This window comes from Vulpes lagopus, chromosome 10 (assembly GCF_018345385.1).
Source record: "Vulpes lagopus strain Blue_001 chromosome 10, ASM1834538v1, whole genome shotgun sequence".
NCBI classification, from domain to species: domain Eukaryota; kingdom Metazoa; phylum Chordata; class Mammalia; order Carnivora; family Canidae; genus Vulpes; species Vulpes lagopus.
In genome coordinates this window covers 15,524,092-15,548,696 of record NC_054833.1, presented here as the reverse complement: position 1 = coordinate 15,548,696, position 24,605 = coordinate 15,524,092, and the positions used below count along the sequence as shown (strand labels likewise).

Genomic DNA, 24,605 nt, shown 5'->3' with positions numbered 1-24,605 from the left:
TTCCATTTTGTGTATTTTTGCTCTAATCTTTATTATTTCCTTCCTTCTACTGATTCGGGTTGTGTTTGTTCTTTCTCTAGCTCCCTTAGGTATAAAGTAAGAATGTTTATTTTACATTTTTCGTCCTGAGATAGCCCTGTATTGGTATAAACTTCCCACAGAGAGCCACTTTTGCTGCATCCCAAAGGTTCGTAGCATTGTTTTCATTTTCATTTGTCTCCATGTATTTTTTGATTTGCTCTTTGATTTTTTGGTTGATCCATTCATTACTTAGTAGCATGTTAACCTCCACATATTTGTGCTCTTGCAGATTTTTTTCTAAGATTTATTTTTAGAGAGCACAAGTGGGGGGAGGGGCAGAGGGAGAGAAGAGAGAGAGAATCTCAAGCAGACTCCCCACTAAGTGTGAAGCCCAACATGGGGCCCTATCCCACAACCAAGAGATCATGACCTGAGCTGAAATCAAGAGTTGGGCATGTGGTGCCTGGGTGACTCAGTTGGTTAAGCTTCTGCCTTCTGCTTAGGTCATGATCCCAGGTCCTATGATCGAGCTCCACATTAGGTTCCCTGCTCAATGGGGAGTCTGCTTCTCCCTCTCCCTCTGCTCCTTTCCCTGCTCATGTTCTGTCTCTCAAATGAATAAATAAAATCCTAAGGAAAAAAAAAAAAAAGAGTTGGACACTTAACTGATTGAGCCACCCAGGTGCTTCTTGCAGATTTTTTTTCTTATAGTTGATCTTTAGTTTCATAGCACTGTGTCCAGAAAAGATGTATGGTATGACTTTGATCTTTTTAAATTTATTGAGTTATTTTATGGCCTAATAGGTGATCAGTTCCAAAGAATGTTCCATGGGCACTTAAACTTTTTTTTAAAGATTTTATTTATTTATTTATGAGAAACAGAGAGAGAGAGAGAGAGAGAGAGAGAGGCAGAGACACAGGCAGAGGGAGAAGCAGGCTCCATGCAGGGAGCTTGACGTGGGCTGAAGGCAGTGCTAAACTTCTGGGCCACCCGGGCTGCCCATCCATGGGCACTTAAAAAAGAATATGTATTCTGATATTTTAGGATAAAATGTTCTGAATATATCTATTAAATTTAGCTGGTCCTATGTGTCATTCAAAACCATTGTTTCCTTTTGATTTCTGTTTGGATGATCTGTCCATTAATGTAAATGGGGTGTTAAATTCCCTTGCTGTAATTAATTGTATTACTATCAGTTCCTTTATGTTTGTTATTAACTGCTTTAAGTATTTGGGTACTCCCACGTTGAGTGCATAAATATTTACAGTTGTTATGTCTTCTTATTGGATTGTCCCCTTTATATATATTATCTCATCGTTTATATCGTATGTCCCCTTTATATCGTATATGTCCCCTTGATATATATTATCTCATCGTTTATATATATATATCCTATATATATATATATATATATAATCTCATATATTATCTCATCGTTTATGGAAGAGACTCTATCCACTAAGTATTCTTGGCTCCCATTGTCAAATATTAATTGACTGAATATACAAGAGTTTGTTTCTGAGCCCTTGATTCTGCTCTATTGGTTTATGTGATTATTTTCTTGCCAATACTATACAGTTTTTTTAAAAGATTGTGTAGAGAGAGCATGCACATGTGTGAGTGGGTGAGAGGCAGATGAAGTGGGAGAAGAAAAGAAGCAGACTCCTTGCTCAGTATGGAGCTAGAGGCAGGGCTAGATCTCATGACCCTGAGATCATGACATGAATCAAAATCAAGAGTCGGAGGCTTTACTGACAGAGCTACAAGGTGCCACTACCATACGGTTTTTTAAAAACTTTTTATTAGGGGTACTGGGTGGTATAGTCAGTTGGTATCTGACTCTTGGTTTTGGTTCAGGTTGTCATCTCAATGTTTTTAAATGGAGCCCTGCCTCCTGCTCAGTGTGGCATCTACTTGGGACTCTCTCCTTCTCCCTATCCCCTTCCCCCTTCTCTCTCTAAAAATAAATCTTTTTAAAAGTCCTTTTTATTATTTTTTAAATTCCAGTATAGTTAACGCACAGTGTTATATCAATCTCACGTGTGCAATATAGTGATTCAACAGTTCCATACGTCATCCAGTGCTCATCATGTAAGTGCCCTCCTTAGTCCCCATCACCTATTTTACCCATCCCCCATCCATCCATCCATAAGTTTATTCTCTAGAGTTAAGAGTCTGTTTCTTGTTTGCCTCTCTTTTCCCCCCTTTGTTCATTTGTTTTATTTCTTGAATTCCACATGAGTCCAATCATATGGTATTTATCTTTCTCTGATAGACTTATTTCATTTAGCATTATGTTCTCTAGATCCATCTCTGTTGTTGGAAATAGCAAGATTTCATTCTCTTTTATGGACTGAATAATATTACATTGCACATAATACCATACTGTTTTGATTATTATAGCATTGTAGTATGGGTTGAAATCTAGATATGTGATATCTCCAGCTTTGTTCTTCTCTCAGAATTTCTTCTGCTATTCTAGGTCTTTTTGGATCCATAATGCTTTTGGAATTTATTTTATAGGTATTGTATTAAGTCCATAGATGGCTTTGGGTAGCATGCGTATCTTAATACTCGTCCTTCTGATCCATAAACATGAGATATCTTTCCAGTTATTTGTGTATTCAGTTTCTTTCATCAGTGTCTTACAGTTTTTAATGTATAGATATTTCAACTTGTTGGTTAATTTTATTCCTAAGTATATTATTGGTTTTGATGCTATTGCAATTTTCTCTATATAAAATCATGTAGCCTACAAAGAGACAATTTTATTTCTCCTTTCCAACTTGGATAACATCTTTTTTTCTTATTTAATTGCTCTGGCTAGAATTCCTAGTACTATCTTAAATAGGAGTAGTAGGAATGGGCACCCTTGTCTTGCTCCTGATCTTAGAGAAAAACTAAATTTTCACCATTGAGTATGACATTAGCTGTGGGCCTGTCATATCTGGTCTTCATTATATTGAGGTATATTCCCTCTATTCTCAATTTGTTGAGCTTTTTTTTTTCATGAAAAGATGTTGAATTTTGTTAAATGTGGGTTTTTTTGCATTTATTGAAATGAACATATGATTTTAATCTTTCATTCTATTAATGCGGTTTATCACATTTATTGATTTGTGGGTGTTGAGCCCTCCTTGCTTCCCAGGGATAAATTCCCACTTGATTGTGGTGTATGATCCTTTTAATGTGCTGTTGGATTCTGTTTGCTAGTTTTTTGTTGAGAAATTTTGCGTCTATATTTATCAGGTGTATTGGCTTGTAGTTTTTTTTGTTTTTGTAGTATCTGGTTTGGTATCAGAGTAATAATGGCCTCATCAAATGATCTGAGAATATTTACTTTTATTCAGTTTTTGGATGTTTGAGAAGGATTGGTGTAAATTCTTTAAATTCTTGGTAGAATTCACTGATTTGATTTCCTCATTACTAGTCTATCAAATTTTCTATTCATGATTCAGTCTTAGTAGGTTGTATGTTTCTAAGAATTTGTCCATTTCTTCTAAGTATCCAGTTTTTTTGGTGTATAACTATTCACAGTAGCCTCCTACAATCTTTTGTATTTCTGTGGTATCAGTTGTAATGTCTCTTATTTCTTATTTTGAGTCTTTTTTTTCCCCTTAGTCTAGCTAAAAGTTTGTCAAGTTTATCTTTTTTCAAAAAAAAGAAAAAAAAAACAGCTCTTAGTTTCATTGATTTTTTTTTCTGGTCTCTATTTTATTTATTTATGATCTGATCTTTCTTTCCTTCTGCAAATAAGGCTTAGTTTGGTCTTTTTCTAGTTTTAAGATGTAAGGTTAGGTGGTTTATTTGGATTTTTTCCCTTAATGTAGGCATTTATGGCTAGAAATTTCTCTCAGTACTTAGTTTTACTGAGCTCCAGTTTTTGTAGATTGTTTCTGTTTTCATTTGTGTCAAGATATTTTTTGATTTTCCTTTTGATTTCCTTTTTGACACAAATGTTCAGGAATGTGCTGCTTAATCTCCACATATTTGTGAACTTTCCAGTTTCTTCCTGGCATTTCTATTTTCAGATCATATTTTGTATTATTTCAATCTTCTTAAATTTCCTGAGACTTGTTTTGTGACCCAACATATGGTGTATCCTAGAAAATGTTCCACATGTGCTTGAAAAGAATTGCTATTCTGCTGTTGAATCTGTATGTGTCTGTTAGGTCTATTTGGTGTAAAGTAAAATCAAGTCCAGTGTTTTCTTATTGATTTTCTGTCTGTATAATTTATCCATTGTTGAAAGTGTGGTATCAAGGTCTACTACTATTAATTCATAGTCTGTTTATCCCTTCCCATGGGTTAGTATTTCCTTAATATATTTGTCTGACATTGGATACATTTATATTTACTGTTGCTATATCCTCTTGATGAATTGATCCCTTTATCATTATCCAGTGATTGTCTTAGTCTCTTATTACTACTTTTGACTTAAAGTCTATTTTGTCTGATGTAAGTATAAGCTATCTCTGTTTTCTTTTAGTTTCTATTTGATGGAATATTTTTTCCTTCTCTTTGAGCCTGTGCACATCCTTTTTCTTTTCTTAAAGATTTTACTTACTTATTCATGAGAAACAGAGAGAGAGGCAGAGACATAGAGGGAGAAGCAGGCTCCTTAAAGGAAGCCTGATGCAGGACTCGATCCTGGACTAGTATCACACCCTGAGCCAAAGGCAGACGCTCAACCGCTGAGCCACCCAGGTGTCCCTAGCCTATGCACATCCTTAAAGTGAACTAAATCTCTTGTGGGTAGCATATAATTAGGTCTTTTATTTTTAAATCCACTCAGCTACTTTATTCCTTTTGATTGAAGAATTCAATCCTCTTGCACTTAATTTAATTCAAAAAAATTTTGAGTATACTTGGCATACAATATTACATTAGTTTTAGGCATACAACTTAGTGATTTGACGAGCTTATATATTATGCTATGTTCATTGCAAGTATGGTTACCATCTGTCACCATACAGAGCTATTACAATATCATTGACTGAATTCCTTATGCTTTGCTTTTTATTCCTGTGACTTATTTGATCCATGATTGGAGACCCATATCTTCCATTCTTCTTTACCCATTTTGTCCAGCCCCTTCACTCTCCTCTCCTCTCTGGCCACCATCAATTTGTTCTCTGTATTTATAGTTCTGATTCTACTTTTTGTTTGTTCATTTTTTTAAGATTCCATTTGTAAGTGGAATAATATGGTATTTGTCTTCCTCAGTCTTGTTTCACTTAGCATAATACCCTTTAGGTCCATTTATGTTGTCTCAAATGGCATGATCTCATCCTTTTTTATGGCTGCATAATATATGTATGTGTGTGTGCGTGCGCGCGCGTGTGTGTGTGTATACACCACATCCTCCTTATTCATTCATCTATTGATGGACACTCAGGTTGCCTCCAAGTCTTGGCTGTTGTAAATAATGCTATAATAAACATAGGGGTGTATAGATCTTATTGAGTTAGTGTTTTCATTTTCCTTGGGTAAATCCTCCCCAGTAGTGGAATTACTGGATCATACAGCATTTTGAAAAGATTTCTTTTATTTATTTGAGGAAGTGAGAGACTTTGAGCAGGGGGAGAGAGAGGAGCAGAAGGAGAAACAGACTCTCTGCTGAGTGAGGAGTCTGACATGGGGCTCAGTCCCAGGACCCTGAGATCATGACCTGAGCCAAAGTCAGATGCTTAACCAAATGAGCCACTCAGGTGCCCCTATATGGTATTTCTATTTTTAATTTTTTGAGCAACCTCCATACTGTTATCTACAGTGGCTGTACCAGTTTACATTCTCAGCAGCAGTACGTGAGGGTTCCTTTTTCGCCACATTCTCACCAACACTTGTTGTTTCTTACCTTCTTAATTTTAGCCAGTCTGACAGGTGTGAGGTGATATCTCATTGTGGTTTTGATTTTCATTTCCCTGATAAGTGATGTTGAATGTCCTTTCATGTGTCTGTTGACCAATTGTGGAAAAATGTCTATTTCGGGCCTCTTCCCTTTTTTTAATTGGTCAGTCCACTAACAGTTAAAGTAGCCATTGATTGGTTAGGAATAACTAATGTCATTTTGTTATTTTCTGGCATTTTAATAGTACCTTTGTTAATCTCTTCCTCTCTTTTGTGAATTGGTGATTTTTCACCTTGGTATATTTTTATACCTTTGTGTATCTTTTGTGTAGGTTTTGCTTTGTGACTTTTGTGTAGGTTTTGCTTGTGACTACCAAGACTACATATAATGTCTTAGATATCTAATAATCTATTTCAAAATGATGAAATTTTTGCATACAAAACTCCACCCTTTTCTTCCCCCAAATTTTATGTTTTTGTCATCACAACGTACCTCTGTTTATATTGGGCATACATTTACCAAATTATTATAGGTATAATTATTTTCAATATTTGCATCTTTTATACTAGAGTCAAGTAATTAACACACTGCCACATTATAGTATCCTGATATTAACTGTGTGCTCATTAGTGTGACTTATATTTCCTACGTTCTCATGTTACTAATTGGCACCCTTTCATTTTCACTTGATAAACTACTTTTAGCATTTCTTATAAGAAGGTCTTGTGATGATAAACTCCCTCAGCTTTTATTTGTTTGAGAAAGTCTTTACCTCTCCTTCATTTCTATAGTGCAACTTTTCCAGTTCAAATATTCATGGTTAGCAATTGTTTTCTCTCAGCATTTTATATATGTGTGTGTGTGTGTGTGTGTGTTTTTTTTCCATTTTTTTCTCAGCCTGCAAAATTTCTGATGAGGCATCTGCTGATATATAACATAAAATAATTATATTTATAATAATTTGTGACATATGCCAAATATAAACTTACGGAGGTTCCCTTCTATGTGGGAATTTCTTTTTCTGTTGATTTTATTTTTTATTTTTATTTTAATTCCAGTGTAGTTAACATACAGTGCTATATTAGGTTTAGGTGTACAATATAGTGATTCAACACTTGTATGTATTTCTCAGTGCTCAACAAGATTAAGTGTATGTGTAATCTCTTTGATCTGTTTCACTTACCTCCCTCCGGTAACCATGAGTTTGTTCTCTAGAGTTAAGAGTCTGTTTCTTGGTTTGCCTTTCTTTTTTTCCTTTGCTCATTTGTTTCTTAAATTCTACATATGAGTGATATCATATGGTATTTGTCTTTCTCTGACTTATTTTGCTTAGCTTTATATTTTCTAGTTCCATCAATGTTGTTGCAAATGGCAAGATTTCATTCTTTTTATGGCTCAATATTATTCCATTGTGTATATACACCACATCTTTATCCATTCATTTATTGATGGACCGTTGGGTTGCTTCCATAATTTGGCTATTGTAAATAATGCTGCTAAACACATGAGGGTTCATGTATCCCTTTGAATTGTTTTGGGTTTTTTTTGTGTTTTTTGTATTTTTTGTTTTTTTAAACACCCAGGGTAGTTCTGTTTTTAACTTTTTGAGGAACCCTCATACTGTTGTCCACAGTGACTGCACCAGTTTGCATTCCCACAATAGTGCAAGAGGATTCCCTTTTCTCTACATCCCTGGGCCTTCTAAGTAGAGGGCACGCTAGTAGGATGGTTAAAACTGAAGTAGGTGCAAGCTGGGGTGTCCTGGGATGCTCCATGCAGGGGGTAGTCTGGAGCCAAAGGAGGGATGGTCCTAGAGGGTTCAAGGGCACTCTGTGCAGAGGGAGGCATTGTGGGGGTGCCCCTGGCAAGTTGTCTAGAGGTGAAGTGATTCAGGCCTAAAGCGTTCTGGGATGTTTTGTGTCTTGATGAGATAGTTGGAGCCATAGTGACTGCTGGCCAGGGGTGTTGTGGTATGTGCTGCACTGGCTCCCTTTTGGTAGGATGGCTGGGGCTGGTATAGAAGTAGGTCAGCTATGGAAGCCACATTCCCTCTGTGCTATTAAGGTAGAGGATGAACATAAACCACAGTCCTCACTAACCCCTGTGATCCAGAGTGAGTTCTAGTCACTCCTCCACTGTTTGGCAGGGTCCCAGGGCTAGATCTTTTTTATCCTAGTTGCCCTTTTAAACCGCAGCCTTTATTCTTTGCCCCGGGCAGACAAATCTGCTCCCTGTTCCTTAGGACTATCCTTCCCCACTGCAGTTCACAGTGTGGGGGCTGGGGTCCCCTTCAGTACCATGTCTCCCTCTCTCTTGCTGTTCTCTATGTGGTCTCTCTCTCCTTTGCCGTGCCCTCCATTCTTTAATTCTCTAATCTCTATAGATGTGTGTGTCTGTGAAGGAGGTGAGTTCAGGGTCTTCCTATGTTGTTGTCTTGGGAACACCTTGGTTTATAATTTTTTTTCATAGGAACTTGGATATTGTGTAACATTCATTTATTCATTCAATAAATATCTACTGATTGTCTACTGCAGACCAGGCACTTTTCTAAGTGTTAGATATTCTGGTGATCAAGACAAAATACTGGCCTTTGCCAGAGTTTATCTTCGTGTGTGTGTGTGTGTGTGTGTGTGTGTGTGTGTGTGTGTGTGTGTGGCAGGGGAGTGCAAATAATATACAAGAAGAGTAAAACATGTAGTGTGTTATATTATGATAAAAGATGGGGGGGGAAAGTCAAGTATAGGGGCACCTGGGTGGTTCAGTAGTTGAGTACCTGCCTTTGGCTCAGGTCATGATCCAGGGGTCCTGGGATTGAGTCCCTCTGCCTGTGTTTCTGCCTCTCTTTGTGTCTCTCATGAATAAATAAATAAAATCTTAAAAAGAAAAAGCATGGAAAGAGATTAAAAGTTGAGGGGTTGTACTGAATTTTATGTTGGTTGGCCAGAGGAAACCTGGCCAATACAGATCTATGGAGGAAAGGATTCAAGTCAGAGGAGCAGCAAGAGCAGGGCCTTGAGATAAAAACGTCTGGGGTGCCTGAGACACTCCAGGGAGACTATGTAGAGAAGCAGAGCACAGAAAGAGTAAGTTGTCTCTTTGCTTCTCCACTGTACCATCATATTGTACAGGTCATTCAAATATTTGTACATAGTAACATTCAAATATGTATTGAGTAATGAATTTGGATTTTTCTTCCCCTTCAAAGGGACAAATCAGTATAATGAATGACTGGCAGGATATGTGAAGAGAAGGGGCAAAGCCAGATGACTTCACAGCTAGGTGTATATGTAGGGGCTAAGTGTATGGTGGGGAAGAAAGAGTGGTTTGGGTGGAGAAGGATAGAATAGAGTATGTTTTGAGATGGGGTTGTTGGCTAAGCAGTTGGAAACACAAATTTGCTGCTTAATAAAGGGACGAGAGAAATTTGGGAGTTAACACAGTTGAAGGCATAGGACTGGTGAGGTCCTCAAGGGAGGATGGGCTTGGACAGGGTCGTGATGTAGGAATGCAGAAAGAGGGATGAATTCATTCTCTATGCAGGACCTTGGCCTTTGGTGATGGAAGAGAGATGGGAGGATGGTAAGGAAAAGCAGGAGTTGGGCCTAATTCTAGGCCTCTATTGACAATGGTGGTGCCATTGATAAGTTTGGGCGGGGGCTCACATAGGAACAAGGACATGTTTAGGATAAAAGTGAACATCAAAAGAAAATATTTAGTAAATGCCAAATTGAAAGAGGATCTATATTTAAAATCTCATAAACTGAGGTCTCAAAGTTTAGCTAGTGAGGAGCCAGCATGACTTCATTTATAAGGCAGCCCTCAGTACAGCACTAAAGCTCTAGTGTCACCAGCAGGCGACGCACCTTGTAGGGTGATCTCCTGAGCTTCCCATCTGCTCAGATACCTTTCTCCCTTGCCATTTAGCCTGAGCCCTAGCAGTGTTGATGCTACATCCACTACTGTTTTGTTTGAGTCCATCTGTACTTTGCTAAGCAGATCATTCCTAAATGTTACAGAGCTCATCAAAGGGATGCCCGTTCCCCTGTGTCCTCTTTCAGGCATCAGCAGGCTTCGTGCTTGGATACTCGGGCTGTTCTTTGTATGCCAACTGATAAGTCCTTAGTAACTGGGAACAAGTTTTGCTTGCTACTTATCAAAGTTAGGTATTAACTGGTGGAAAGAGGACAAGATAAAATTGGGACAAGAGGAACGTGTGTGTGGTTATTGTGCTGTGCTTGCTTTCAGACGTATCAGATGGCAGCTTTGCTAAGTCAAAACAGTCAAAATTGGAAGAAGGGTCCGCTCCAGAGCCTCTCTCCTCAGTGACAGAAGATTTAGCAGGTAACGTTATGTGCCCAACCAGCCATTCAAGCAGGACTGTGATAAATCTGTAAGCACTGAATGTCCCAGCACACACTCTAAGGGGGTTATGGTTTGAAGATCAGAGGAGTTGCAGAACTCTAAAAGCTAAGCATTTTGTCCTTTCAAAGCCAAGAAAATTGTTGCACAAATTATAGATAAGGGCAAACAAGCACCGTGTCCTTCTAGCATTTTGATTTTGCCTCTTCACTCCTCTTTATGACAAGTTTTAGGGCCTCAGGTTCTCAAACTTCTAGATCTCTGCTTGGGTTGGTAGTTATTGACCAAGTTTCTGTAAGAAAGATCTACTCTATACTAATGAAGGAGAATGATCCAAAGCATCTGCATATGTGGGGTTGGCCTTCTGCTAAATGATGTTACTCTGTTTCAAAATGGGAGGCCCCAAGAGGTCTAATTGGGAAGCCCAGTGGTTCTAGCAGTTGGTGGTTAAGAACCAGTCAGCCTGGGTTCTAATCCTGGCACTGTTGGTGTGAGCTTGCACAACTTATTTGCTCCCTCTGTTCAATAAGCACAACAATAGGGCCTACTTCACATGGTTTTGTGAGAATTAAATAAGTCAATACCTACAAATCTCTTAGAATAGTATCAGAGCCCTCATGGGCCCTCATAAAATGCTGGGCACCCAGAGGCCATGATGCCAATGTTACCCCCATAGAAATGTCCTTCCCATCACGTCCTCATTAAAACCTCCTGCAACACCTCCTTCAGGCTGCTGCTTAGACATAATAGCAGGTGCTCCAATTTAAAGTTCTGGGAAAGTTAGGATGAAATGAGCACTTACCAGAGGGTGAGTTTTGATGGGAAGCAGCATGAGGTGCTCACCATGAGGACTTGATGCTTCAGGTGGGCCTTGTCGGCCAGAGTCAGGCTCCACTGAAGCTACTACCATGGATCGTACCTGTGCCTCTGACTGAGTCTCCATCCTCTGGGCAGCTGATGGCCTGAGCACATCTACTTTGAGCACTGTGTTAGCTTTATCTAATGTTCTATTTTTATTATTCAGAAGGCATTGCTGCTCCATCCCTGGCAGCTGTGCCAGGGAACTTGAATGATTCTGCTATTATCACAGCCCTGGAAAACTTCACTCAAGAACTGAAAAGAAAATCTGAGGTAATGGTTCACTAAAAATGAAGAGCTAGCTTGTTATGAGCTTAAAGTAACAAGTTCATATTATTCATCAGTACTATTGTTGCTCCTGAGACTTTGGGGCAGGGGAGATATGTTTGCCACTGACTTTAGTGCCTTTGTGAACTGTGGCTTGCATCTATAAGATAGCTATTCCATGTCCGTTTGCTACAGGGGGGCCGGATGGGCCTCTGTGGAAATCAGACTCATGATTTGGTTCCAGGGATAGCCACTCTCAGACCACGAAGCACCAGGAAGCCATGATTTGGTCATAACGATAGACAAGGAGGAGAGGGGATCATGTGGATGAGAGATGTCCTGGGCAAAGGTGGAGGTGGACTTTGGGTGGACGGTCAACTGAGTGGTGGCAAATCTTTGAGCAGTGCAGATGCAGGCTATCCCAAAATCTTGTCTGCAAGATGAACTTTGGAAGCATTTCAGTGTCCTCCTTTTATGTCCTATTGTTTATAAATCTTTATAAACTCTTTATGAAAGAGTTATTTATTAGCACATTCAGGGAAAGAACCTTACCCTGACATATATTCATTTAACTAATTTAGGACATCTCCAAAGTCTGATCCTATTTTCTGCAATACCAATGTAAGCTAGTTTATAATGGAAATTTGTTCAAAATATTCAATATGTGTTTTGATAGCATGAATATAAGTTTTCCTATTTTAGCTTATTGTTCTTTATTGGTACTGAACCTGAGGTAATACATAGCAAGTGTGTAACATGGTATCTCATCACAATTGTTTAGCAGCTCATGTTTGCTATGAATTTTAGGTACTGGCAGCATCTTTTTCACACAAAGCCTGAACTCCATTTCTGTGGTTATGGTTAATTCAAACGTGATCATTTTGTTATTGTTGTTATGGTTTAGCTTAGGTACAGAGGGAGTCCACTTTATTCAAATAATGCAAAGCAAGCACCAGATTGCTTAATCCAGCTTTTAAACCAGATACATCAATGCAGGTAAGTGTTGGGTTTCGAATCAAGTTCATAAAAGTGTGATGGCTCACAAACATTTGTGTCATGACCACCGTGCTAGAGTCGTTGAGGTACTGAAGCTTGAGAAGATGTTAGGTTGGTACATTACCTAACCTGTCTAGGTTTCTTGTTCTTCATTCATAAGATGATGGGGTAAGGCCTGTCTCAAGCTTCTTCATGATCTACCATGCTATGATCCTAAAACACTATTTAAAAAATATTTACAATCCAGTTATGAGGATTTGACTGGATTATGAATCCAGTTATGTGTGTGTGTGTGTGTGTGTGTGTGTGTGTGTAAATGCTGGGTGTCATACCTGTACAGTGGAATATTATTCAGCCTTAAGGAGGAAGAACCTACATCAAGGATGAACCTCGAAGACATTATGCACAGTGAAATAAGCCACATACAAAAGGACAAGTAATTGCATGATTTCAGTATATGAAGTACTTAGGATAGGCAAATTCCTAGAGAAGGAAAGTAGAATAGGGATTACCAGGGGCTGAGGCCATGGGAAATAAGTTATTGTTTAATCAGTGTGGAGTTTGTTCAGATGATAGAAAAGTTCCAGAGACGAATGGTGGTGATGGCTGTACAACATTGTGAATGTACTTAATGCTACTGAATTGTACCCTTAAAAATGTCTAAAAGTGTAAATTTGATGTTATATATATAGATATTGCTACAATAAAAAATGCTAGGCACTCCCACATAACGCATGCACATGTACACAAACACACCCTGATGACCATGGAGCAAGAGGGACAAAGGTGCAAGATTTCATAGAGATGTGAAGGATAAGAAAGATGAGTGGAGATGGGGTTCTGTGGCGATTAGAGTTAATCCAGAACCATTACAATGGAAGTGCTTCTGTAGCAAGATTTTGGAAACAAAGGTTTGAATGGTGTAGGGAAGGTATGTGTAGAGATTGTTCCTTGTTGGAGAGAATGGCCTGCAGATGAAGGACAGGAAGAAAATAACGGTGGGTTGGTTAGCTTAACTGAGGGAGCAAGTTTCTTAGGGCAGAAAATATAATGTCAATGAGAATTTGATTTTTTTCAAACTTTTGTACATGCAATGCGATTTAATTCTCAGAACAAACCCATGAAGGGCTTTAGACTTGTGGAACTTCCATTGTCTTTTAGGGGTTATTAATTTTCCATGTTTCATTCAGCAAATACACACTGAGTAGCACTAGGTGCCAGATCCAGTGCTAAGTGCAGGACAGCAGTGCCATCAAGCTTTAGGAGCTTCTTGCCTCATAGAGCTTTCAGCCTAATGCAGAAGACAGACAATAAGCAAGCAAATAAGCAGTTCATGTGGTAAATGCAGAATAGCAAATGTTGGAAATCTCAGAACTAATAGGGAGAGGAGGACCGAGTTTATTAGCCAGTTTCAGCTTTCGGGACCAGCTTAAGGCAAGAGAAAAGGGAGCAAGTGGAAGGTAGGAAGGGATGGGGAGCCATGGTTGGTGGTATAGTGGCTTCGAGGCCAGCTCTGGCCTCTGTCTTTTTCCGTGGAGTCACCTCTCCTTTGTTCTAAGGATGATTCTGAAACGCCAGCTGCATCCAGACTTCTGTTGAAAGGCTAAATCAGAAAGTTTGCATAGTTTCTGGGGGTGAGGATGGTCACCCCCAGAGAGGGGAGGGAAGAAGAGGTATGTGTTCTTAAAGGTTGGTGAGGATGCAAACGAAGGGGAACCTGCTTACACTGTTGGTGGAATGCAAGCTGGTGCAGCCACTCTGGAAAACAGGATGGAGGTTCCTGAAAAATAGGGGCGCCTGGGTGGCTCAGTGGTTGAATGTCTGCCTTTGGCTCAGGTTGTGATCCTGGGGTCCTGAGATCAAGTCCTGCATTAGGATCCCTGCAGGGAGCCTGCTCCTCTGCCTATGTCTCTACCTCTCTCTGTGTGTCTCTCATGAATAAAGAAATAAATAAAATATTTTTTAAAAAGTTGAAAATAGAGCTACACTAACACCCAGCAATTGCACTACTAGGTATTTATCCAAAGGATACAAAAATAGTGACTTGAAGGGGCACCTGCACCCCAGTGTTTATAGCAGCAATGTCCACTTTAGCCAAACTATGGAAAGAGCCCAGATGCCCATCGACTGATGAATGGATAAAGATGTAATACACACACACACACACACACACACACACACACACACACAACACAACACACACACTGGAATATTACTCAGCCATAGAAAGGAATGAAATCTTGCCATTTGCAATGACATGGATGGAACTAGAGGGTATCATGCTAAGTGAAATAAGTCAGTCATATGTGCATTTCATAGGATTTCACTCATATGTAGAATTTAAGAAAAAAACAGATGAACATAGGGGAAGGGAAGGAAAAATAATATAAAAACGGAGAAGGAGGAAAACCATAAGAAACTCTTAACTCTAGGAAACAAACTGAGGGTTGCTAGAGGGGTGGGGGCAGGTGAATGGTGTAACTAGGTGATGGGTAATAAGGAGGCACGTGATGCGATGAGCACTGGGTGTTCTATGCGACTGATGAATCCCTGAATTCTACCCCTGAAACTAATAATACATTATATGCTAACTAACTTGAATTTAGATTTAAAAAACAAGCATCTAGAGCAAAATAAGAAGTATTCTTGTAATAAGAGGATTGTCTTTTGTTGTAGTCAAGCAGTCCCAATGAAATCCATTGCTTTTTACATTTATCAGACTGCATAAACTAGAGAAGTTTCACAATTTTATTCTTCAAGAGTTGAGCCATCTTGAGAAGGATATTCAGGCTCTGGAACACCTTGAGGATGATGTTCTGGTAAGTATCCTCCACACTTTAAAAAAAAAAAATCCTCTGTCACTGAAGAGGATCTGTTCCAGAGTAAAATAACAAAAACTTTTGTTCAATTTTAGGAATTTTGGGGGAAACAGTCTGATGATTTGAAATCATTCTGTGAACGGCAAGTGCTAAGGTATTTTTTCCAAAGTATTCTTTCCAGATGTATCTTAGTTGAAGAATGAGGGTAGTGCTTTAGCTATAGTACGGGTGGTTGATGTTGATAAGACGGCATTTAGGTAGCTATGAAGCTGCATCTCTTCAAACCAGTTACTTTTGTGGCACTCCCTGAGCAAAGAGCGTGGCTTAGGGATCAATTTAGAAGTGTAAATTCTGCAAAGCATTTAACAAGATCATACAAATATCAGTGATTTTGATCTAAAATGTTTTATTTTTAAGCAATATTTCAAAAAATTAAAATGAATATATTCTGAGAAAAAGAGATATATTGAATTGTGGTCTTGTAGAATATATATGTATATTAAAATATATATATTTATGTGTGTGTATTAAACAATGAATTTATTCTGCTACACATTCTTTTCAGTGTGATTACTCAGTGAACATTCTGAGGCTGTTGTTTCTATTGGTGTGGAGTACTGTCTGATTCTCTGAAGTGTAGGGAATAGAGAAATGGGAAAGTAGAGTCCTCCACTCCTCTGCTTCTGCTATTCGAGAAATTCTAGGATTTTTGTTTCTGCTTGAATAATAAAAAAATAATCCTTATAGAAACCTGTAATTGCCTAGAGCTTTATCTACCAGTTCAGCATCTGTTTCTGTCACAGAAATCTAAATCAAAGTTTTAGAAAGGCTATTATTCTGATCACACCACAGAAAGTTTAAAATTTGACTTATCCATTCTTCTGTTACTCCAGTTAACACAATTAATAACAATGAGAGTATGTAAATAGATTTTCAAAACTCTTTCAACACACGATTAAGGAGATATCCTTGCATAACCTCTTCACTGAATGCTTCTGGTTGGTTGTGAAAGGTTCTCAAACTTCTTGGAATGAGGACCTCTTAACACTTTGAAAATTTATTCAGATTCCCCCAAAGAGCTTTTGTTTCATGGGTTATATCTATAAATATTTTCCATATTAAAAATTGAGACTGAGATTTAAAATATGTATTTATTTAAAAATAACGAGGGCACCTGAGTGGCTCAGTGGGATCTGCCTTTTGTTCAGGTCATGATCCTGGGGTCTTGGGATCGAGTCCCACATCGGGAATCCCCACGGGGGGAGCCTGCCTCTCTCCCTCTAACTATGTTTCCATCTCTCTGTGTCTCTTATGAATAAATAAATAAAATATTTTTTAAAAAATAACAGAAATATGCCAACAAATTGGACAATCTGGAAGAAATAAATGAATTCCTAGAAAATTAAAATCTTCCAAGAGTGAATCAGAAAAAAATAGAAATATGAACAGACCAATTACTAGTAATGAAATTGAATCATAGTAACAAACTTGAATTGGTAATTTAAAAACCCATACTATTTTGATTACTACAGCTTTGTAATATAACTTGAAGTCTAGAATTGTGATACCTCCAGTTTTATTTTTCTTTTTCAAGATTGCATAGGCTATCTGGGGTCTTTTGCATTTTCATACAAATTTTAGTGTTCTAGTTCTGTAAAAAAAATGCTGTTGATATCTTGATAGGAATTGTATTAAATCTGTAGATTTCTTTGGGTAATATAGAACTTTTAACAATATTTGTTCTGCCAACCCATGAACATAGAATGTCTATTTCTTTGTATTTTCAATTTCTTTCTTTCATCAATGTTTTATGGTTTTCAGAGTGCATATGTTTCACCTTTTTGGTTAAGTTTATTTGTAGGTATTTTATTATTTTGGGTGCAACCGTAAACAGGATTGTTTTCTTAATTTCTCCTGCTGCTTCATTATTAGTGTATAGAAATGCAACAGATTTCTGTACATTAATTTTGTATCCTACAACTTTACTGAATTCACCTATCAGTTCTACTAGTTTTTTTGATGGAGTCTTTAGGATTTTCTACATATAGTATCATATTATCTGTAAATAGTAGAAGTTTCACTTCTTCCTTACCAATTTGGATGCCTTTTATTCTTTTCTCTTGCCTGATTGCTGTGGCTAGGACTTCAAGTATTATGTTAAATAACAGTGGTGAGAGTGGACATCTTTGTCTTACTCCTGATCTTAGGGAGAAAAACTTTCAGTTTTTCCCCATTGAGTATGATGTTAGCTGTGAGTTTTTCATATAAGTCCATTATTATATTAAGGAATGCTCCCTCTAAACCCTTGTTTTTATCATGAATGGTTGTTGTACTTACTCAGATCATTTTTTTTGCATCTACTGAAATGAGCATATGGTTTTTATCCTTTCTCTTATTGATGGTGATGTATCACATTGACTTGCAAATATTGAACCACCATTGTATCCTAGGAATAAATCTCACTTGATCATGATGAGTGCATTTTCTATACTGGATTACAGCAATACTTAGAAATATTGCTAATATTTTGTTGAGGATTTTTTGCATCTACATTCACCAGACACATTGGCCTGTAGTTCTCTTTTTTTGTGTGTGTCCTTATCTGGTTTTGGAATCAGATTAATGCACAATTATATGGCCAATTAACCTTGACAAAGGAACCAGGAATATGCAGGGGAAAAACACAGTGTCTTCAACAAATGGTATTGGGAAAACTGGACAGCTACATGCAAAATAATGAACCGGGACCACTTTCTTACACTATACACAAAAATAAATTGAAAATGGATTAAGGACCGAAATGTAAGACCTGAAACCATAAAAATCCTAGAAAAAGAGCACAGGCAGTAATTTCTCTGATACCAGTCATAACATCTTTCTAGATACATCTCCTTAAACAAGGAGAACAAAATAAGGAAGCAAAAATAAACTATTGGACTTCATCAAGGTAAAAAATTTCTGCACAGTGAAGGAAACAACCAACAAAACTAAAAGACAACCTACTGAATGACAGAAGATATTTGCAAATAACCTATGTGATTAAGGGTTAGTGCCCAAAATATCTAAAGAGCTCATACAACCCAACACCCAAAACAAATAATCTAGTTAAAGTGAGCAGAAGCTCATGAACAGACATTCTTCCAAAGATGACAGATGGCCAATGGATACATGAAAAGATGCCCACCATCACTTATCTTTAGGGAAATGCAAATCAAAACTACAAGGAGATACCACCTCATACCTGTCAGGATGACCAAAATCAAAACCACAAGAAGCAACAAATATTGGTGAGGATGTGGAAAAATAGGAACCCTCTTGCATCTTTGGTGGAAATACAAACTAATGTAGCCAACATAGAAGACAGTATAGAGGTTCCTCAAAAACTTAAAAATAGAACTACTAACTAATTGCATATAGACTAATTGCATATAACTAATTGCAAATAGAATACTAATTGCATTACTGGAAATTCACCCAAAGAATACAAAAACACTGATTCAAAGGAATACATGCACCCCAATGTTTATTGCCACATTATTTACAATAACTACTTTATGAAAGCAACCTAAGTGTTCATCAATAAAGAAGATGTATATGTGTACAGTGGATTATTTATTCAACCATAACAAACAATGAAATCTTGCCGTTTACAACAATGTGGTTAGATCTAGAGAGTATACTGCTAAGTAAAATAAGGCAAAAAGAAAAAAAAAAAAGAGAATCATAGGCTGTTATCCCTGATGGATATAGATGCAAAAATCCTGAAAAAATATTAGTAAACTGCATTCAACAGTATATTAAAAAGATTATTCACCAAGATCAGGTGGGATTTATTCTAGGAATTCAAGGATGGTTCCATATGCACAAATTGATAAACAGATATACTACATTTATAAAATGAAGGATAAAAATCATATGATCATCTTAGTAGATGCAGAAAAACCATTTGACAAAATTCAACTCCATTACTGATTTAAAAAAAAAAACTCTCAAGTGGATTTAGAGGCAACATGCCTCAACATAATAAGGGCCATATATGACAAACCCATAGCTAACATCATAATGATAAAAAAAAACTGAGAATGTTCTCTCTAAGATCAGGAACAAGACAAGGATGTCCACACTCACTACTTTTATTCAACATAGTAATGAGAGTCTTACCCAGTGATCAGAAGAAAAAGAAGTAAAAAGTACCCAAATTGGTGAAAAAAAAGGTAGACTTGTCTCTATTTGCAGATGACGATACTATATCCAGAAAATCCTGAAGATTCCACCAAAAAACTATTAGAACCTATTTATGAATTCAGTAAAGTTGCAGAATATAAAACTGATATCCATAAATCTTTTACATTTATATACACCAATAATAGAGTAGCAGAAAGAGAAGTTAAGAAAGCAATCTCATTTACGATTACATCACAAAGAATAAAATACCTAGGAATAAACTTAACCAAGGAAGTGAAAGACCTGTCCTCTGAAAACTATAGAACGTTTTTGAGAAAAATGGATGACAAAAACAAATGGAAAAATATACATGCTCATGGATTGGAAAAATTAGCTTTGTTAAAATGTGGATTGGATGGATTGGAAGAATTAGCATTGTTAAAATGTACATACTACCCAAAACAACTTACAGATTCAATAGAATCCTTATCAGAATACCAACATTTTTACGGGCATAGAACAAATAATCCTAAAATTTATATGGAAACACAAAAGACCCTGAATAGGGAAAGCAGTCTTGAAAAAGAAGAGCAAAGATGGAGGTATCACAATCCTGGTTTCAAACCATACTACAAAGCTCTAGTATTCTAAACAGTATGGTACTGGCACAAAATTAGACATATAGCTCAATGGAGCAGAATAGAGAGCCCAGAAATCCATGCTTGGTCAATTATTTTGTATGAGAAAGAAGGAAAGAATATACAATAGGGAAACGACTATCTCTGCAATAAATGGTGCTGAAAAAACTGGACCACATTCTTACACCATACACACAAATAAACTCAAAATGTATTAAAGACCTAAGTAAATGTGAGACCTGAAACCATAAAACTCTTGAAAGAACACCTAGGCAGTAATCTCTTAGACATGACCCTGTTCCTCAGGCAAAGGAAACAAAAACAAAAAGTGGGACTGCACCAAAATAAAAAGGTTTTGTATGGCAAAAGAAACCATCAACATAATGTAAGGCAACTTACTGAATGGGAGAAGATACTTGCAAATGACGTATCTGATAAGGGGCTAGTATCCAAAATATATGAAGAATTTCTACAACTCCACACCAAAAACAAAACAAAAAAACAAATGTTCCAATTAAAATATAGGCAGAGGACCGGAATAGACAGTTTTCCAAAGAAAACATGCAGAGGGCTAACAAATACATGAAAAGATGCTCCACATCACTAACTACTAGAGAAATGCAATTCTAAATCCAATGATATATTACCTTATACTTGTCAAAATGGATAGTATCACAAAGAAACAAATAACAGGTGTTGGAGAAGTGGAAAAAACAGAACCCTCATGCACTGTTGGTGGGAATGCAAACTGGTGCGATCACTATGTATATATTAGTATAGGTTTGTCCTGGATTCCCTCTCTTAAAAAGCTTGTCACCATATATATGTGGGTCACAATTCAGATGAATGAATCTTTTGCACTCATGGCTGAACATATTCAAAAGACTGGTTTATAAAAAATAGAATGACTAATTAAAAAAATAACCGAAACAAACCTTTACATATTGATGTCAGTAACAGATTTTTATGAAAAATAACCAGACTCTTCAAAACAAACATGTGGGTAGAGTAGCATTGTTTTATTTTTTATTTTTATTTTTTAAAACATTTTATTTATTCATGAGAGACAGAGAGAGGGGCAGAGACATAGGGAGAGGGAGAAGCAGGCTCCATGCAGGGAGCCCAATGCGGGACTCGATCCCACGTCTCCAGGATCACGCCCCAGGCCAAAGGTGGTGCTAAACCACTGAGCCACTAGGGCTGCCCGCATTGTTTTATTTTTGCAAATCTCTTTAATGCCAGACTTCACAGGAGGTAGCTTTTTTGTCATATTTGCTTCTGAATTCAATCTGTTGTGATATCACACATCATGTAATGGAAAACTCCACTGAGTATTTGTGAGAGTAAGAATGAAAAAAAAGCAAACAAGATCTTAGCATTATTTGCCATTATTACGAAAATAGTTTTGGACTCACAGAACCTTTGGAAGCTTAGAGATCTCCAAGAAAAGCAGTCTCTTAAGGGTCCCAAACGTTCACACTCTGCGAACTGCTGATATAAAGCAATGCTATATTAAAAATTAGGGAAGTTTATACCCCTTCGTCTTCTGAAACCTGGGGAATTATTTTGACTAAACCCCAGATTTTAGATAACTGTCTCTTGAGTTCATACACATTACATTGTAGGATGTTAATTACTATTTGCTTTCATCTCCTGATAATAGGCCCCTTGTGTGAATTTAGAATACCTTAAAGAACAAAAATTCCTCCAAAATATACATCTCCCTGGGTTTTGCCTTTGCTCTCTTTTCTTCCAGACACCGAAAGAAACCACCCTGCAGCTTGCAGAAGAGAGATGATGGTGATGATGCTTGTAGCTCATGCTGGGTGCTTACTGGGCACCAGGCTGCAAGTATCTATGAGACAGGTTAACGAGCTTGACTGAGATCCAGTATCTGGATCTGGTTGGTACTCAGTGTCTGTCCTTTTGGCATGTTTGCATATCATGGTGCAAATGTGGTGGTTTTACGTATTTTGCTAGGGAAATGCAAAGGACATTCCTCACACGAGATTATTTCAGCCCCTAGCACAGGGCTGCAAGAACATAGGAATTCAATTTTTTTTATTTTATTTAAATTTATCTATTTATCTCTCTCATCTATCTGTCTGACCAACCAGGATATCAGGAAGGGATTCGTTACTTTGAATGGTTGTGATGAAATATCTCTACCTATATTGTAGGCTAGTAGCTTTGACAGATACAATGCATAAAATAGAATCAAGTAAAAATATTAATAGCTTAGGCTGATATTCTGAATTGGCCATTGATCCTCTTCAGGTAACATCCAAGTAATGCAATGATCTATGAAATAATTAATGTATGGACGTATGTACATATATGTGTATTCTTATTTTTAAATCCTCTAATATAAATGTAATGAGATAGACTAATTTCTTCCAGGCTTAACCCAGATCAGCCTTCATGAGGAAAGCCAAAGCCCCGTGTCACTACTGCATTCATGGGGTAGGTACAAAGGTTTGCTTTGATGGAATTGGAGTGAGGGAAGTAAGCCCTAAAGGATACCCTAACACTTTTAAAAAATATAACTGAATAAAATGGACTCCTACATAGACGGGAGATATTCATAGAAGAAGTAGACAGAGTTGATGAACTACCATGCAGATGTGTATGTTCAGATTGTGTCACAGAGGAATTCTACTGGTCCCTTAGCAAAGGATAACTTCAGTGCTGTTGACTAAATGGGACTAAAGGGTAACTTTAGTATTATTCTAATGCACAGATGAATGAAAATTCCCCAATTCTTTTTATGCATCTTGCATTACAATGCCAAAATCAAGTGAAAATTACACAAAGAAAAATAGAGCAATCTCACTCAAAAGCCAAAATTCAAAGTAAAAATATTGGCAAACATCATTTCACAGCTTATTAAAGGAATAATATGTCATGATCAAGGGAGATTTATTCCAGTAACACAAAAATGGTTTGATATTAGGAAATCCGCTAATAACACCAATTGCTAATCAATCTAGGGAGAAAAATCACTATGATTCTCCCCATAGATTTCAAAAGGCATTGAGAAATTGCTACATCTGTGTTTAAATTTGTATAAACCCACACAAATAGTCATAGCTAGGGGCCTCTGGGTGGCTCAGTTGGTTAAGCATCTGCCTTCGGCTCAGGTCATGATCCCAGGGTTCTGGGATCAACCCCTGCATCCGGCTCCCTGCTCAGTGGGGAGCCTGTCTCTCCCTTTCCATCTGCGTTTCCTCTCTCTTGCTCTTTCTCAAATAAAATTTTAAAAAAGTCATAACTAGATATTCTGTAGTATGAAAAATCTCAGTCCAAAAGCCACTAATAGAGAAACTATTAGTAGAAACTTAATAGAGAAACTCTAAATGCATTATTACTAATTTCAGGACCAGTCGATGGGGAGACTCCGGTAACATAAAGATGTCAGCTCTAACAGGGTAGAGAGCAGAGAAAGCAAGCTCTCTCCTGACTTTTTTAGAGCACTAATCTCACTTGTGAGGGCTTCATCTCATGACCTCCTGTCATCCTGATTACCTCTCTGAGACCCTACTTTCTACATCACTTGGGTGCAGGGGGAATTGTAGCAACTGAATGGGGCACAGACATTCCATACATAAATGGTGTCAGTTTCAGTGGAATCAAAAGTTAGGACAGTGAGGGAAGGAGAGGAGGTGACTTGGAAAGGCCCAAAAAGTGTGGTCAAAAAATGGGATGTTGAGAATCAAGATTTCAGAGGTGGGAAGTGATGCCAAAAATCTGAGAGTGCCTAGCTGTGGTGAAACTGAAGAAAATGCTAGAGGAGGTGAGGATATGAGGAGATGAAAAAACTGAGAAGCCACAGCATGCAGATGGGTCCCTCATGACGGAGTTTCAGTTACTACTAAGGCTGATGGGAACCAGGGCCAGGTGAACAGAGGGGCCAGGATGATGGATGATAAGTTAGGTGGTTGGCATAAACATCAGCAGAGAGGTGTCTAGAGGAGAGGGAGTAATCCCCATGTTTGATAGCTTAGAGAAGGAGAATATCTACCTCTCCACCTGGCCAGGAAGTAAGAGGACAACAGAGAAAAAAAACCCACAAAAACTTTTTAATTGACAGAGCAAATTGGGGAACGTGGTACCCTAAGAAGTCTGCATTTTAGTGAAAAGTAGACAGGGAGACATTTTCTTTGAAGAAGAGGCAGAGGACGTTGGGGAGCAGACCAGAGCAGAGGAGAGCTATAGGCATCACTGGATGAGAATGTGGCTGATAAGGGCTGCCTTTTAGCAGCTGCAAAGGCAGAGAGGGATTTGAGACAGGATGGGATTGATTCAGAGAGATTTTTTTTTTTTTGATTCAGAGAGATTTTTAAAGGAAGGAGTTTGTAGAATTATTACCGTGAGCCCTAATGTTTCCCCAGATGGCCCAGCAGCTCTTGGGGCTATCGCTCTACAAGCTTTCTGCCTGTGCTGTGAGCCCTACAGAGTAAATAAACATGGAATGTGTTGAACAACCACCAACTATTCTGTTCTTGGATCCGGTCACTTTACAGACAACAGCCTTCTTGCTTAGTTGGGTTCATAGAACATTGTATTGTTCATTTCCCCAGTATTTAATAATGGGGCTTTTTATACAGCTCTCAACTTGAAAGTCTCTTCGA

The 24,605-nt window shown here is 37.7% G+C and overlaps 1 protein-coding gene across 1 annotated transcript in view; it reads left to right on the top strand.

Annotated features, from left to right (window-relative positions):
- The window catches only part of SYCP2L (synaptonemal complex protein 2 like), a 103,237-nt gene extending 81,392 nt beyond the window's left edge, over positions 1–21,845 (top strand). Inside the window, exons 25-30 of the mRNA XM_041771204.1 lie at positions 10,119–10,214; positions 11,257–11,363; positions 12,262–12,353; positions 15,073–15,172; positions 15,268–15,326; positions 21,731–21,845. Of these exons, the coding sequence (XP_041627138.1) occupies positions 10,119–10,214; positions 11,257–11,363; positions 12,262–12,353; positions 15,073–15,172; positions 15,268–15,326; positions 21,731–21,845 (569 nt within the window). The remainder of the gene's footprint in view (positions 1–10,118; positions 10,215–11,256; positions 11,364–12,261; positions 12,354–15,072; positions 15,173–15,267; positions 15,327–21,730) is intronic.
- The last annotated feature ends 2,760 nt before the right edge of the window (positions 21,846–24,605 follow it).